Genomic DNA, 15,410 nt, shown 5'->3' on the forward strand with positions numbered 1-15,410 from the left:
ACGTATGAAAATGAATTATTTTGTTAAAAAAAATTCAATAATTGTTGATTCTAACTATTTTTTATTGTATCTGTTTTTAATTGAAAATCTCACTTATAAAACTTGTAATGATCATGGGGTTGCATATAAAATAATTTATGCACTTTGAGTACAGTAGGGGTTTATCGAGTGACTTTCCTTACTATATATATATTTTTTTTTCTGGTTTAAGCACTTTTATTATAAATGTTCCTTTGGGTATATTAGCTATGGATCTTCTTATTTTCGTTTTTAGTGCATACAATACAAAATATGACTAAAACTATATGATATACTGGAGTAAGAAAACATATATAGTATGACATCTTGGATAGAAGCCAAGGGCTTTTTTTCGATGCCTACCTAATTGGTAGTACATATCGTGGGTCAATCAGACTTATTGACATATCTAATCGAGTAACATATAACGTTGTTTTGGTTTTTTTTTTAAGAAAAAAAACCATATAACGTTGTAAAAAGAAAAATCAACTAATAGAAATAGAAGGATTTATCATTTTCCGGAAAATGTCACTATATATATGATTGTATGCATATATTCTACCTTAACATTACTAAAACAATACTAATAGCTAGTGCCGTCGAAACAAAAACAATAACTATAAGCTTGTACTAGAAAAATTGACTACCTTTTAGTTAATTATCTGTAAATTAGTAATCATGTACTATAATAGGTTAGGTTTTTCTGTAATCGAATTTTTAAATCAAAAGTCTAGACTAGTCGTATGGTCCATATAAAGCAACATGGTAATGAAATAGTATGTTTGTTCTTAGAGGAAAGATAGATACTTCAAAATAAAATGATTCTATTTCAATTATTAATTATAAGTCGTCGTTGGTTTTTGACTACTTTTAGGTATTTTTGTTGAAATATTATGAAAAAGAGAGATTTAAGGGAATCTATTTTACGTGGCTTGTTTTGGGTTTATTGTAACTTTGTTCATATAGCTTTACCCTTCTTCATTTTTAGAACTATCTTTTCCTCATGTAGCACGAGTTTTCTAAGTTGTCGGCAGCAAAACGCAAAACTGCAACAGCACATTCATTTTCAGAAGGAAAAGAAAAACAAGAATACTAAAATACATATATGGAGAGATTATAAAAAGAACAAACAAACGAAATTATAACATACTGCAATTTGCTGACAATATATTTTTTCTGAAAATTTCTATCATGGATATTGAAATGTTGTCGGATTTAATATGTTGAACAAGAAAATTTTGTAAACAAGAAGCTTTAAGTTTTTCCCCAGCTTCTCTTTAGATATGAATTTTTAGTCAAATCGATAAAAAGTTGGAGGTAACCTACTAACCTTGTTGGTGGGAGGAAAAAAATGAAGGAAAAGCGGTCAAAGCCAAATAAAACATACAACAAACATACAACAAACAAAAAAACTTTTAACAAAATAAAATAACAAACAAACAAAGAAAGCTGCCGTATGAGAAAGAAGGTCTCGGACAAAGCCGGCACCGACTCGCACGAACGCACACACGGGACCGTATCACTCACATCGTGTTAAAAACGAAATTTTCAAAAAAATGGTACATCATTATCAAAATAAATTATCACTCCGAACTCATGCACGTACAAGTCCCAGTAAGAAAAGAAAGTTCCCGTTAATACTATTTAACGGTTTAAGCGGAATTTAAGCAGAATCTGTTCATCAATCACTTTAATTGAATTGGTTGTTGTTTAAACAAATAAACAAAATTGAAGTATTTTAAAAAAGCAAACAGTTTGTTGGTTGTTAGCGATTTATTATTGTGGATATCACCCACTCTATTATTGTGAATGCGTTTAAGAAGATAAGCTTAATTATTCCATTAATTACTTTTGTAAAGCACTATTAAACATTTGACCCTTTGTTCTTAACTTTTTTGCTGGTGTGATACAGGCCAATGCCAATATACCATTATCACGAGTTGGTATACAGTCAAAACATACTTCCATATATCCAATATCACAATCTCATAATTATTACGTATTTTCTAGTCAAAATTACTTGTTAATAACACACAAAAATCAGTGGATATCCATATATCACTTATCATACTAACTACATTTAGTTAAACAGTAACATAGCTATCGAGTTTTATGTTTTTATTTGTTGGTCGAAGTGAGTTTTATGCTCTATGGTTATCGTTTATATTGGAAAGTTTAATTTTCATTGCATTAATGATTACCGTAAATGTCGACGAATAATGATAGCAAAAACTATATATATATTTCTCTAGGCTCCAAATATATTTGAACAATCTATTGCATTTTTCGTCTTTATCAATTAAGACAATAAACAATCAACGATGGGGTCAGCCTATTATATTATCCTTATCATTATTTCAATGAACTGTACAAGAATGTCTTAAAGAATCGACCCCATTAAATCTAAATTAAAATCTAATTTTTTGGATTTTAGAAAACAAAAGCAAGATTTTTGTGTTAGAGGAAAAGGCAGACAAATAACAAAAAAAAAAAGTTGGGTATCTTGTAAAGTACTCAACAGTAATTCTTTTGTTAGACTTGTATAAATACATTAAACAGCTTTCATCTTCAACCCAGAAAACTTCCTTTCTCCTCTGTTTCATCGAACTCTTCACAGTGCTTTATCCTCTGCAACGATTTCAAAGCTTTCATTCTTCTTAAAATGGCGAAATCTAAGAAAATCTCAACGGGTCAAAAAATAGGTTGTGAGAGTCTCCTTGGGTGTATTTTCCAGAGCTGGAGTCCTCGCCGGCGAAAACCATCTTTACCGGAAAAAGATCACAAGGCAAAAGATTACTTGCCTCCCAAGTCAACCACCATTACAAACCCTAAAACCCTCCCGAGAAAATCAACCGATTCTTCATCTCAGGCAAAGAAACCAGAGCCACAGAAACCCCAAAAAAAGACGAAATCCGACGAAAGTGACCCAAGAAAATCATCAGATTCCGCCAGAAAATCGATATCGTCAGGAGCGTCGTCGAGAACAGAGAGCAAGAGGTTTTCAGTGAACGGCGTGATGGGAAACATCATCGTGAAACCACAGCCTGCCGCTGAGGTGGCACAAACAAGAAGTCGGTGGGAGGGCAAAAGGGTAAATTACAGACTCGATCCGGAGGCTCTGAAGAGAATGGGAAACGAAGAGTATTGTCGTGGAAGGTTTGAAGAAGCTCTTGTGTTTTACGAGAGAGCCATTTCAGTTGACCCCAAAACGCCGACGTATTGGTCTAACAGATCCGCCGCTCTGATCAGTCTCGGTCGCCTTCTAGAAGCTTCCGATGCTTGCGAGGAAGCGTTAAGACTAAACCCGACTTACGAGAGAGCTCATCAGAGACTCGCTTCCCTCCAACTCAGGTAGAGTCTTAGCTTTCTCCCTCTTTGCATTTTTTTTTTTTTAATTCCGTTTAGTTCTAACCTTATAGTTATTACCTTATACGCTGATTATTATTATTTTAAAACAGATTGGGTGAGGTTGAAAAAGCTTTGAGTCACTATAACCAAGCTGGAAAATACACAGAGACAAAACATATAGAACAAGTTGAAGATGTTATAAAATGCTTAAGGAGGTGCGATGAAGCTCGAAGATCAAAGGAATGGAACGTTGTGTTGAAGGAGACTAGCTTTGCGATATCATATGGAGCCGATTCTTCTCCTCGGGTTAGCTTTTCTTTCTTGCATTCACACGATATAACTTTATAAAGTTCTTTTATATATGGAGTACTAAAAAGAAGCCAAAATACATTTTTTGAAATTTTAAGCAGTTGTGTCGGTTTAGCAAACCGGATATATTATAAAAGGAAAGTTCTTGGTAGTTGCTCTTGTTTAGCCATACAACTAAATCCATAACTTTCAATCTCATAAGGTCTATGCGCTCCAAAGCGAGGCCTTATTGCATCTACAACGACACGAGGAAGCCTACAACGTGTACCAGAAAGGAACAAAACACTTCGATGTCGATTGTTTCATAAAGATTTTTGGTCTATCCATCACTTCTTACCACTTAATGGTCGGAGCTCAGGTCTACATTGCAGCAGGAAGGTCAGTATAATATTTTCACCAAAAAAAAAAAAAAAATTCACCGAATGCCTTGCCGTATATTTCACTTTGTTTCCTTTTTTACAAAGAGAAGATCGAACAACATGCCGTTCCACTTCTTGGGACGGGTACAAAACTACAAAAAAAACTTATTTTCAGCTTCTAAAACGTTAGGAGACTTTGTGTTATATTCTTTATGGACAGATTTGAAGATGCAGTAGCTGCGTCAAGGCAAGCGGCTAGACTGGATCCGAGCAACGAAGAAGTAAACGTGCTGGATAGAAAGGCAAGAGCGGTTGCTGCAGCGAGACTCAGCGGAAATTTGCTCTTCAATGCTTCGAAATTCGAAGTGGCTTGCGTGGTTTACACGGAAGGACTTGAGAAAGATCCTTATAATGCCCTCTTGCTTTGTAACAGAGCTGCCTCTAGATTCAAGCTTGGTTTGTTCGAGAAAGCCATCGAAGATTGCACATTGGCTCTCAGTCTCCAGCCTTCGTACCGGAAAGCGAGGCGGCGCAGGGCGGATTCTAATGCCAAGGTATTCAAAAGCTCAATTTTTAGAACCCGTATAAACCGGCTCGAACCATGACTGAATTTCTATATGAAAATGGTACTGGTTGTTTTTTAAAAAAGATATATAATTAATGTTTGGTTGGTTTATTCTTAGTTGGAGAAATGGCAACAAGCGATTCAAGATTATGAATTGTTGATTACGGAGACACCTGGAGACGAGGAGACTAGAAGAGCCTTGGCTGTGGCAAATGTCCGGTTTAGGAAACTGACCGGTCGAGATGTCCGGTTTAAAGGAATCGACTCGGATTTAGTTGTGGTAAATTGAAATGGGAGGAGATTTGAGTTTAAGTAAGCCGAATTGTATAGTTTTGAGATGTTTTGAAGATTCGATTGTGTCTGCTTGTTTGTTTTGCCTTGTTTTACTAAATTAGGTCTCAAATTTTATTTGAGCGGGCCTTTTTTTGTGTGTTCTTACCATCAAAATTTTGTATCAAACTGATATACTAAAACATCATATCATAAGGGAAAGATCTTATATAATTTCTCTTTTTTAAAGGCTCTGGTCATAGACTAGAAACGACATATCTCATGTAAATGGCCTTGCCCCGAGCTCGAGGGCTTTACGGGATTGTGGGCACAGTTGAGAAAGGCGTTTACTCGAAAACCTATGTGTGATCTAGAGGTTTAAGAAACCAACCATGTGTAATAAAGTGATCGGAAATTAGACAAACCTTTTAATCAAATATATTCACTAGGGTACAGTATGAATTATTATTATTATCAGATTTTTTTTTTTCAGTACTACTTATAATTTTATTATAAAAAATTGTTATAGATTGTTATCCAATAACATATATTTTTGGAAAACTGTTCGACTAATTTTCCAATAGATTAGGGTGAAAATGAATCCTACAATATCGCAAGAAGATTCAAAGATAATGAAGGAGACTTTGTTTATAGAAAATTTGACAATAATCAGAGGTTTGTTTATTGCCATCATTCCTCTACTGATCGTGACGCGCTTCTCCATAGAATTGAGGGAACGCACACATTCTTGGCTGATGTCGGTTATTCGGTTGATATGCGAGGAAGAAGAAAACTAACTTTGTGTGCTATTGATCGCTATATTCAAGGTATGTCACCTTCAGTTTGGTTCTATATCTCAATCCGAAACCAGTAGTTATTATTTGCTTTAGTTTATCCAAGAAGAGAGATGGAGTTATTGTCCATTATAAATCGATGGCGCAAATAGAGATGATTGTTTCCATTTGAATTTAATCATATATATGATTACCAACAATATGATCCATTTATTAATCTCCAGAATTGTTTACAAATATACACACAACATGTGATCAAACATAAAATACCAAAAAAAAAATGTTGATTAAGCATATCTGTTTAAAAATATAAGCCATGTATGTACATATTTGCATTACATTACAAACGTTGTGATGAAACACACGAAAACAAAGAAGGAAAACCGTTGAGATACAAAACAGGGGAATCAAGGAAACTCCAGAAACCAAAAAAAAAAAAAAAGTATCAAAAATTAATTGAAATACTTAATTAGATATATAAAATACGGGGATTAATGGTGAGTAACGGTAGACCTGTAAAATCAGTTTTTCCAGCTTCGACTTCGAGACAGAGGATCTTGAATTCCGCCGACAACCCAAGTTTCCTTAGCGATGTCTGAAGAGAGTCTGTAATACTCAGTATCGTATCTCATCAACACCAATTCCATCTTCTCTTCCTCCATTAGTGATCTCAAATCCTTCTTCTTCTTTTGCTTCTTCTCCGTACTCATCTCTTGATCCTCTGTTTCTTCTTCCTCCTCCTCTTCTTGTTGTTCTTCTCTGTTAGCTTGCTCTGTTTTTGCTTGCATTCTCTCTTCTAACCAACTCTTCGCTGGAGCCGATCTACACCTCATCAGCAAAAGCGCGTTTGGAGGTGGAACCGCCGGTTCTGCGTCTGAGTTTTCAAGATCGTGTTTTTCATCAACGACGCAATTGTTGTTCTTCTTGTGATCATCGTTGTTGCTCTGTTCCTCTTGTAAAACCATATACCATTTAGAGAAAAGTGTCTTCGACTTCTCCTCTTCTTCCTTTTCTTCTTTTTCTTCTCCATCGTCATCATCATCATCATCATCACCTTCCTCCTCGTCGTCGTCGCTAGTGATATCGGCATGTCGGAAATCACCAAAACACCTGAAATCGAATCTGATATTTCTGAGACAAGTCAGGAAACCCATCACGTCTTTCTTCAATCCAAGAAACTTTCCCTCCGATTTATTGCGATGAATCTTCTCGAACTCCGCCATCATCGATTGCCAATTCTTTCCTTTGCTCGGCCGGACTTTGATCTGACCGGCGCAAGTGACTTTAGGCGAAGTGGGTTCGGCTATAACATCACCGCCCATATTCTTACTGCTTGCTTGTTTAGCCCACAAAACAGGACTTCCGTGTCCTCCTCCGCCGCCGCCGGAGAGTCTGCTGAGCTTGCGACGGTGGTGGGGACGACGAGTGTTGGTGTCGGAGGGACGGGACGGGCTACAAATGGGCTTAGGAGTAAGAGCTAAGTGGGCTCTTGAAGGGAAACAAACCAACAAATCTGCAGAGTAACCAGAAGAAGTGGATCCTCTGTTTCCATCTCTTCCTTTGATCATCGCCTTTCCTTCTCTGCTTTTGTTTTATTTTTTTGGCTTTGGTTTTTGGATCGATCTCTCTCAATGGAAGAGTTCAGCTTTTTTATGTCTATATTTATAAAATTCTTCTTTTTTATTTTCTTTTTTAGGCTTTGAAATTCCTGTGCTGACAGCTTGTACATGCTTTTTGCTTTTGAGAGGGGAAAAAAACTTTCTTTTTCATTGAAACAAAAGGTGAAAAAATCGGTGGTGCAATACCAACTGTCTTTGTAAAATGTTGATATTAAAAATGTTGTGAAATTGATGGATAAATATATGAAGAAGAGGAGAAGTGATGGAGTCAAAGGAGTGAAGTGGATTCATTTCAGCTTTATTCCGATCGTAAACAAGAAGCTTCTTGACTAAATCATTTACATTCAATGGTCGTCACCACTACTTCTTCATACATTTGTTTATCATTTCACTTTGAGATTTATGCTTATGTCATCATTCTGATTGTTTGTTTTTATATGGTGAAAGAATTCAAAGACTTATTGTACCAAATGTGACATCAATATTTGGTCACTCTAAAACTCATGTAATAGATAGGTATCACCCTATATTTTACTTGCCTCAAAGAAACTCGATCAGTACCAAAAAAATAAATGCATTGGTCATAACAGAGCAAGAGCCCAAAATATGACGCACCATTAAAGTATATTTGGTTCTCAGTGACCTAGAATCGCCGTGAGGGTGGTAGCGGAGCATAGTTGAGCCGTAGGTGGCTACACACCGGATCCGATCCGAGAAAAATACTCATATTAAAAAACAAGTCGTATATATGCGATTTAAGAAATGTATTCATGCATTACATAATCGTTAGAGATCTGGAATCTATCCCGAATAGAATCTTGTCTAGGAAATGTCAGGTAAGTCGTCCATTGTCGGAATATTTAGGGTTTTTCTTATGTTTTATTTAGATGTGATTATTTTCTCTGATTTATTTTGTTTATGATATTATTCAATTGTTGTATGTATTATACATTTATATAGATGCAAGTAACGGTTTGTTGAACCCCAAACTCTATCAAAGAAACGGATTTGGTAAAGATAATCCCTTTATTAAAAAGAAAAGTTTAATAGTTTATTTCTTAATAAAAAAGGAAAATTTTAAATTATTGGTTTTCTCGACATAAAGTATTTGACTAACTTTTGTTTAATTTAATAACTTGTGTCCGCACCTTGTACGGGCTACAAATATTTAGTAAATAAAATGATATTCTTACATATATTGTTATAAATTTCATCCACAATCTAATTTCAGAGGTTTTTTTCTGGTGTATATTCGCATTATTAAAAGAAAGAATAACATGTGAATGTGACAAGGGTGATGATGGGTTATAGTCGAATGCTCCAATAGATTAAAGTTGGAAAGGTTTCGTGGGCTTTACTTTTGCAAACTCAATATAAACTAATAATGTTATTATATGAATGGAAATAGAAAGACAATAGTATAAAGAAGGGAAAAAAAAGGAAAAGATTGGAAGGGCACGAGGCTTGTTTCTTAATCCAATGGTACTCACAAGGTGTGTGGTCACATTTCCCTTTGTTGTTGTTATCTTCAACCACACATTCATCAATTTTCATTTTCCATCTCCGAGTTTAACTACCTTCTAACTATATCACCAAACAATAGCACCAAATGATGTGAATGTTGTAATATGAAAATGATGTAATGAAGAATTGAAATAGTGTATGTTAAAAGTAATTACGACATTGGACGTGAATTATTTGATATTGTTTCACCATTGAAAAGGATCATTGCGGAGGAAAAAATGTTTGGAAAACCGGAAAAGAAATAGTGGTTCCGCTTCAAACAGCTTTGTTTTTCAAATATTCTGCAATTTCACAGTTCAAATAATCACAATTTTAATGATATTTCAAATTAAACTTCAACTTAACATCAAGTTAAAGTCAATGAAATTTGTATAGAGATTAGAAAACACATACAAAAGAAAGAAAAAAACTTTGAGCAACTCTCTTTAATTACACGTCTAGTTTAAACGGTTTTACTGAGCACTAAGACAAACCATTAGTCGACACTTTTCTTTTTCTACAAAGAGTAGAAACACATTAAATTCACTTAATGATTCTCACACGAAAATTTTCCACAGGTCTCTTAGATAGCACTCTATCTGATATCTCACCACATGTCGCACAAAATCTTTTGCTTTATGGGCTTGTGGCATGATCTATACAAATTTTAATTCTTGAATAGGAGATTTTCCTTTTTCTTTTGTTCTTCTTCTACATTAATATTCAGTTTTCACATATAAAACGAGAAAATGATTTCCTAATTTCCTAAACTTTAGCTCCAAACACAATATTTTGATTTAATGTCATGCTTCTCACACAACAGATATTTTCCTTAACTGAATGTTCGCATGTACAGTTGCGCGACATTTGTCTTCTCCGTTTTGAATGTAGCTCTGGTTCCAGCTTTAATTATAGAATAGTTCCAGCATTTTTCATGAAACTCTTGCTTTAGCCGTCAATTCCTAGCCGAATTAAAATATGAATGTTTTGGCCCTTCGGTAAGAGAATTATTGTTAAGAGCTTAATGAAATTTAACTATTGGTGCAAATTCTTGTATATGGTTTTGAGATTGCTAATACATTTTTACCTTACTACTAGTTCCTATGTTTCAAATGAAGTGTCGTTATTTTCAATGTAAATTTTTGGTATTAAATATCTCATTTAACATCAAGTCTAATGGATGATACTAATAGTTAAGTTGTTTTTAGAGTTGAAATAGAGTTCCTAATAAGTTTTTCTTAATTTTGTGTGGAAAAAACTGTAAATGATATTTAGTGTAAACGTGAAGAGTAACATGTTATCTATTTTTTTTTTGTCAGAAGTAACGTGTTATCTATAACAACATTTTTTGCAAATTAAATTTTTGGCCGATACCGAAATGACTTTATAAAACTCGAATTTTGTCGCTCTAATTCACATGAATGGGTAAATAGGCATGGCTCGATTCCCCGCTTTTACTAGAGACTCCAGTTAATTTTTCTTACCAATAATGCGCTAATTGCGTTCATCTCTTTGAAGTAGTACAGATAAAATTTGCTGGAATGATATTTACGCACTTGGAAACAAATCAAATAAATATAACTAACAGGCCCCCAACTATCAAATAAATTAAAGGTTGAAAAGAAAAGTTAGGTATGTTTTATCATGATAAGTTGCATCAACATAGAGGTAGGCCTTTAGCACTAGAAGAATAAAAAGGCATTTAACAGTTAAGTAGAAATTTCTTTATAAATATATAATGACATATTTTGATTTTTAATTATTTTCCAAATAAATTTATGTAGATGAAGATAGTGTTTGATTTAGTTGTACTCCTGAGAGCGACAATATTGAGAAATCATGTGGGTAGGCCTTTGGCACTAATAACAGCCCCATTCGAAAGGCAATTCTTATTTTACTCCTTTTTCACGAACTTAAGTTTTTTTTTTTTTTTTTCCTTTCTCAAATCACAATGAAACAAACATACTTTTTTATGATAGATGGCATAAGTATGTAATAAATTAACGTAAGCTTAATTGAGACAAACTCCATGAAAAACCGTGACAAAAGAAAGCCTGATAAATATGAAAACTGTATTGCTTTGCAATCAAAGCTTTGGATTCTAGCATCATTCATACCTATAAGCTAGTTGAGAGATTAATGCTCTAATCAAACTGATAGTATTCTGTTTTAATAGTCTTTGTTTAATTTCAAGCACAAGTATTTTCATTGAAATGTAAGCAAGGACCACATTTCGTTTTGTTTAATAATAGAGGATTGAATTATATTTTGACGAACTAACACCTTTAGTTTCTTTCGATCCCCACTCTATAGCCTTTTGCAAATTAATAACCATATTAAGAATTGTATTGGTGACGTAATCAAATAACATCCTTTTGATCATGATAGTGATGATACCACCCAATGGCTACAAAAACGATTGATACAATAAACGATGTGTCCATAATGATATCACTTCAATTCCGTAATGATATCACTTCAATTCTTTATAGATCATTGTTCAAGAAAGTTAGACAAGGATATTGAAAAGTCGAACTACAGTTCATAAACTTTAAACTAGATGTGGTTTAGTTTATCATTTTGCAGGAGAGCGATCTTTACCGGCCGTAATGGGCTTAAACCCGGATCCAATAGGCTTGAATCTCGCTCGACTCTCGTTGCAATTTGCGAAATTATTAATTGCTTGCTTTGATGATACCATAAACCTCGTGATTTGTTAAACGTAAAAAAAGGTATCCAACTTAGTTAAACTATACTGAGACGCATTTAATGTGATAATCAGATTCGATTCGAATTTGACGAAAGTCGTACGCCATAAGTACAGGATTGGCTTTGTACGGAGTGTATGTATACACTATACATATAAAAGGCCTACCAAACGAAAGCCCAAAAAGCCCATTAGGCCTTTTTCAACAAATCTAGAAAGAATTCATCTCTAATACATTTCTCCTACGCTTGAGCAACGCCGTAACCGCTTCACCGTACATACAATCGCCGCCATCTGCGGCGAACGCCTCCGTCGCCAGCTCAGCATCATTGTCATCGGAAGCCACACCAGTGGGTCTTACGACCACGAGCGTCGCTGCTTCTAGACAAATCCCGCTTTTCAGCTTCAGCGACGGCGCGTGTCTCATACTCATCCTCACGCTAGGAACCACCGTACGATCCCGCACGCGCTCAAATCCTTTTTCATCAACACGCGCCTCCGTCTCTCTGTATTCTTTCATCCCCGCCGCGTCCATCACCACCGTACCTTCTCCTTCTCTGTCACGCACGGTCAATTTCTCCATCTCCTTGTGCTCCTTCACCAAATCTCTCATCAGGTAATGGCGTGTCGAAGCCGCCATCAACGCGCTGATCGTCCACACCACGCGCGTCTTCAATCCACAGACGAACTCCGAATCTGACTCCACAACACCGTCGATGGGAGATTCCGTAGCTGAAGTATTGACCGTCGCGGAGCGGAAAGCGACGATGACGCAGGTCTTGAGAGTTTCTCCAAACTCCGCTTTCCACTTAACAGCAGCGCCTTTCTCGAGCTTGACATCGCCGCCGTATAGTTCCACCTCCAGATTCCGGATCCGGTTGAATCCGGCGAGAATTTGGGCCGGAGTTTTCGGGGAGCGGGTCAGGATTTCGGCCGGGTTAGCGGGTCTGGAGAAGATAGGGAGGAATCCGTGGATAGATTTGAACAGAGATCGGAAGAAGCTAGCGATCGGAGAGTCAATCTCGGAGTCGGACTCGGTGGTGCCGAGGATCTGATCTAATTGGAGAAGGAGCGAGTCGGACTGAGTGGCTAGCGAGTTGAATCGTTTCGAGACGGAACGACATCGTATCAGCGTTTTGACGTCACCGACTTTGTTCAAAATGTCGATGACCACAGGATCAGGAATCGCATCAAAAGCGTCCATGATTCTCTTTTCTTTGGTTTGACCAAATTACCCTTTTAAAACCTTCGGGATCTCTTAGAGAGTTCTCTCGCTTTGTTTTTTTGGGTCGTCTTCTCTTCTGCTGTGTGAGTTGAGAGATTTTGGACTTTAAATAAGGAAAAACCCAAAGGCGAAATGATATTTTAATGACCGGCATGTGGGGCCGTTATTGCCGTCGGTATATGATATTTTATAACTAATGAAGAACAATAAGGACGGATTTCTCGAATTTTTGATTGGTGGTTTGATATTTAATGAGGAGACATCAACGATTGAGATGCTCTCTACCCGGCGACAACGTCCTTGATCGACGGTCCAAAGCTACTTTAAGTATTTATTAAATCCCGGTGCCATACCGGGCCAAAAAGATAAATATTTGGATGGATACATAGTTTTTAAAAAAGGGAAAAAAATTGTGAACATATTTCATGACAGATGAATAATCGAGATCATGACTGATATTTCAAGAAATATTACCGGTTTTTTTTCCTTGATATGGCAGCACAAATATGATATACGGTAGTAATTTACATATCAACCACTTAAAAGTTAAAACCCAAAGTCTATATGCTGAAAAATGAACAAGTATTTGATTTCTTACTACACTTTTTGGTTAAATACATGAGTATATCTAATTTGATGATGAAGAGTGTTTTACCTCGACATCCTTTGCAATCAAAGAAGAGATTCCAAATCATTTGGAGGGACCGGACGGTTTGTTAATTCCATAGACTCGGTCCACACAAAAGGTGTCACAAAAACTACATTTGACTATTTCAATTTCATTATTTCAACAATCACTTTTCTTATTTTTATGTTTGTGTTTACATGTAAAACCCAGATTCACCCTAAAAAATCACATTTATAAATACAAAATGTCATTATGTGTTGTAGGCATGCAGCTTAGGAAAAGATAAACATAATGCCGCATATAGACAGAATAAGTACGGAGGTTTCTCCTATTAGCTGTGTCTTTTATATACATATGTATATGTTTATTTATTTCTGAGATTTACAGTTTTATACTAAACACCGGAATTCGTTAAAACGTTTGTATCTTTTTTTTTACCTACAAAAAATCTTGAGATCTTATATTCAAACATTCAGTTCATCTTATAAGATGTTTTCAACATTAATTACAGTTTTCTTATAAATATGTCTATCACTAGGTTCAGTTTGATAGTTGTTTAGGCTATGTTTGACCGTATTAATAAAGAAAATAAAAGTTTGTTAAAGGGTTATCATAAGTATCATTACTATAAAAAAGTTATTACAAAAACATGTATTGTGCAGATTAACAATAGTAATACATATCATTCCCTGACGTGGTATATGTTTAAATTATTTTCAAATATAATTTTCGTTCTATTTATCATTATTTTAATATATAAAAGCTCCATGATGAGATTACGTTGGGGCAGGACAGCAGGTTGTATTAATGTACCTTTTTCTTCCGATTTATTGCAATGAATTTAGGAGTTGTTGTGGCAGATCTTGTCACACGTTCTACCATGGAGATCCATACATCATGCATTATCTAGTGGCTGAGTAGACATGTCTTACTCGTGAGTTATGACTTATGACAATGGTTTATTATAGTGTTGAATCAATTACGGTCATGGAGTTAATATGATAGTAACATCGTAATAAAGGAAATAAATTTACTCCATAAAGTTAGTGGTGTAAATGTATTAAGTGGAAATCTTACATATATGTGTGTTGAAATTATACTATACCATCACTAGATAAGTTACGAATTACACACATGACTTTTAACTATTTTGTTAGTAATGGAAAGAAGTTTATTAAGAACTAGTTCAAACAATGAATCATACCCCATATACGAATTCTCACTATTAGTTCGTATTTTTTGCCATTGTAGGCATTTTGAGTATTGACATAACAAATACTTTAATTTTTACATTGCCCTGAAAGTAGTTGACGTTTTAATATAACTTTCACCATGTTATATAAAGTATTGTACATACTTTCGCAATATAGTTTCTTGAAAGAAAACTAACCAGTTTAGATTGTGGACCAGAAACCGTTATTGAAAATCCCCGTACAAAGTGTAAAGTCAAGATAAACACACGAAGATCGTTGATCGATTAATAAATGCAGTATTTGTCAAATTATTTTCGTTTTAGTTTTTTTTTTTTGAAGAAATAAGAGAGAAACAATGAGAATGAGGATGTTGAAAAAAAAAAGTGAGAAATAGAGATAGAGAGAGAGAGAATCAGTGACGAAAATATTCATTCGCACGGAAAAAATGCCACCTTCCAAAATTTACGCGATCGCCAAAAACGCATCTTTCTTGGAGACGATAATCAAAAGGTACGGTTCAACTTCCAACATTTATCTTTTGTCTCTTTTTTCCTATTGTTGTCACAAGCAACTTGACATTATCTCCAAATAATTTACGCCAATAAATAGTTTCCTTAGTACAATCTGTTAAACTATATTTTTGTTGTGAAAAATAAAATTTGTGAGAGACCTGTCAAAAAAAACATTTCTATGAGAGACCTGTAGAATTTAAAATAAGAGATTCTTTCAACTTAGAGAATAATCCATCGAATTGTAAACCAGAGGTTTTATTGCTATGCCAATGGCAGATGTCTAGATGATGTGTAACTATGAAATGACGAAATTGTGTCTATACTAATTATTTGTTGCATTTTAAAAAAGGAGGAAAGCTT

The 15,410-nt window shown here is 35.1% G+C and overlaps 3 protein-coding genes across 3 annotated transcripts; 1 reads left to right on the plus strand and 2 right to left on the minus strand.

Moving 5' to 3' along the window:
- The first annotated feature begins 2,680 nt into the window (after nt 1-2,680).
- LOC18008486 (inactive TPR repeat-containing thioredoxin TTL3) lies at nt 2,681-5,033 on the plus strand. The gene is made up of 5 exons (XM_006389957.2): nt 2,681-3,369; nt 3,477-3,672; nt 3,878-4,053; nt 4,255-4,588; nt 4,718-5,033. Exons 1-5 carry the CDS (start codon nt 2,681-2,683, stop codon nt 4,886-4,888), a joined length of 1,566 nt encoding a protein of 521 aa, XP_006390019.1. The 3' UTR covers nt 4,889-5,033.
- Nucleotides 5,034-5,950: 917 nt separating this feature from the next.
- On the minus strand, nt 5,951-7,287 carry LOC18008601 (cilia- and flagella-associated protein 251). The gene has a single exon (XM_006389958.2). It carries the CDS (start codon nt 7,229-7,231, stop codon nt 6,185-6,187), a length of 1,047 nt encoding a protein of 348 aa, XP_006390020.1. The 5' UTR covers nt 7,232-7,287; the 3' UTR covers nt 5,951-6,184.
- A 4,263-nt stretch (nt 7,288-11,550) lies between these two features.
- On the minus strand, nt 11,551-12,873 carry LOC18007974 (F-box protein At1g78100). Its single transcript, XM_006389959.2, has one exon. It carries the CDS (start codon nt 12,694-12,696, stop codon nt 11,704-11,706), a length of 993 nt encoding a protein of 330 aa, XP_006390021.1. The 5' UTR covers nt 12,697-12,873; the 3' UTR covers nt 11,551-11,703.
- Between the last annotated feature and the right edge of the window lie 2,537 nt (nt 12,874-15,410).

The sequence above is a fragment of the Eutrema salsugineum genome, unplaced genomic scaffold (genome assembly GCF_000478725.1).
Source record: "Eutrema salsugineum unplaced genomic scaffold, Eutsalg1_0 scaffold_9, whole genome shotgun sequence".
Classification (NCBI taxonomy): domain Eukaryota; kingdom Viridiplantae; phylum Streptophyta; class Magnoliopsida; order Brassicales; family Brassicaceae; genus Eutrema; species Eutrema salsugineum.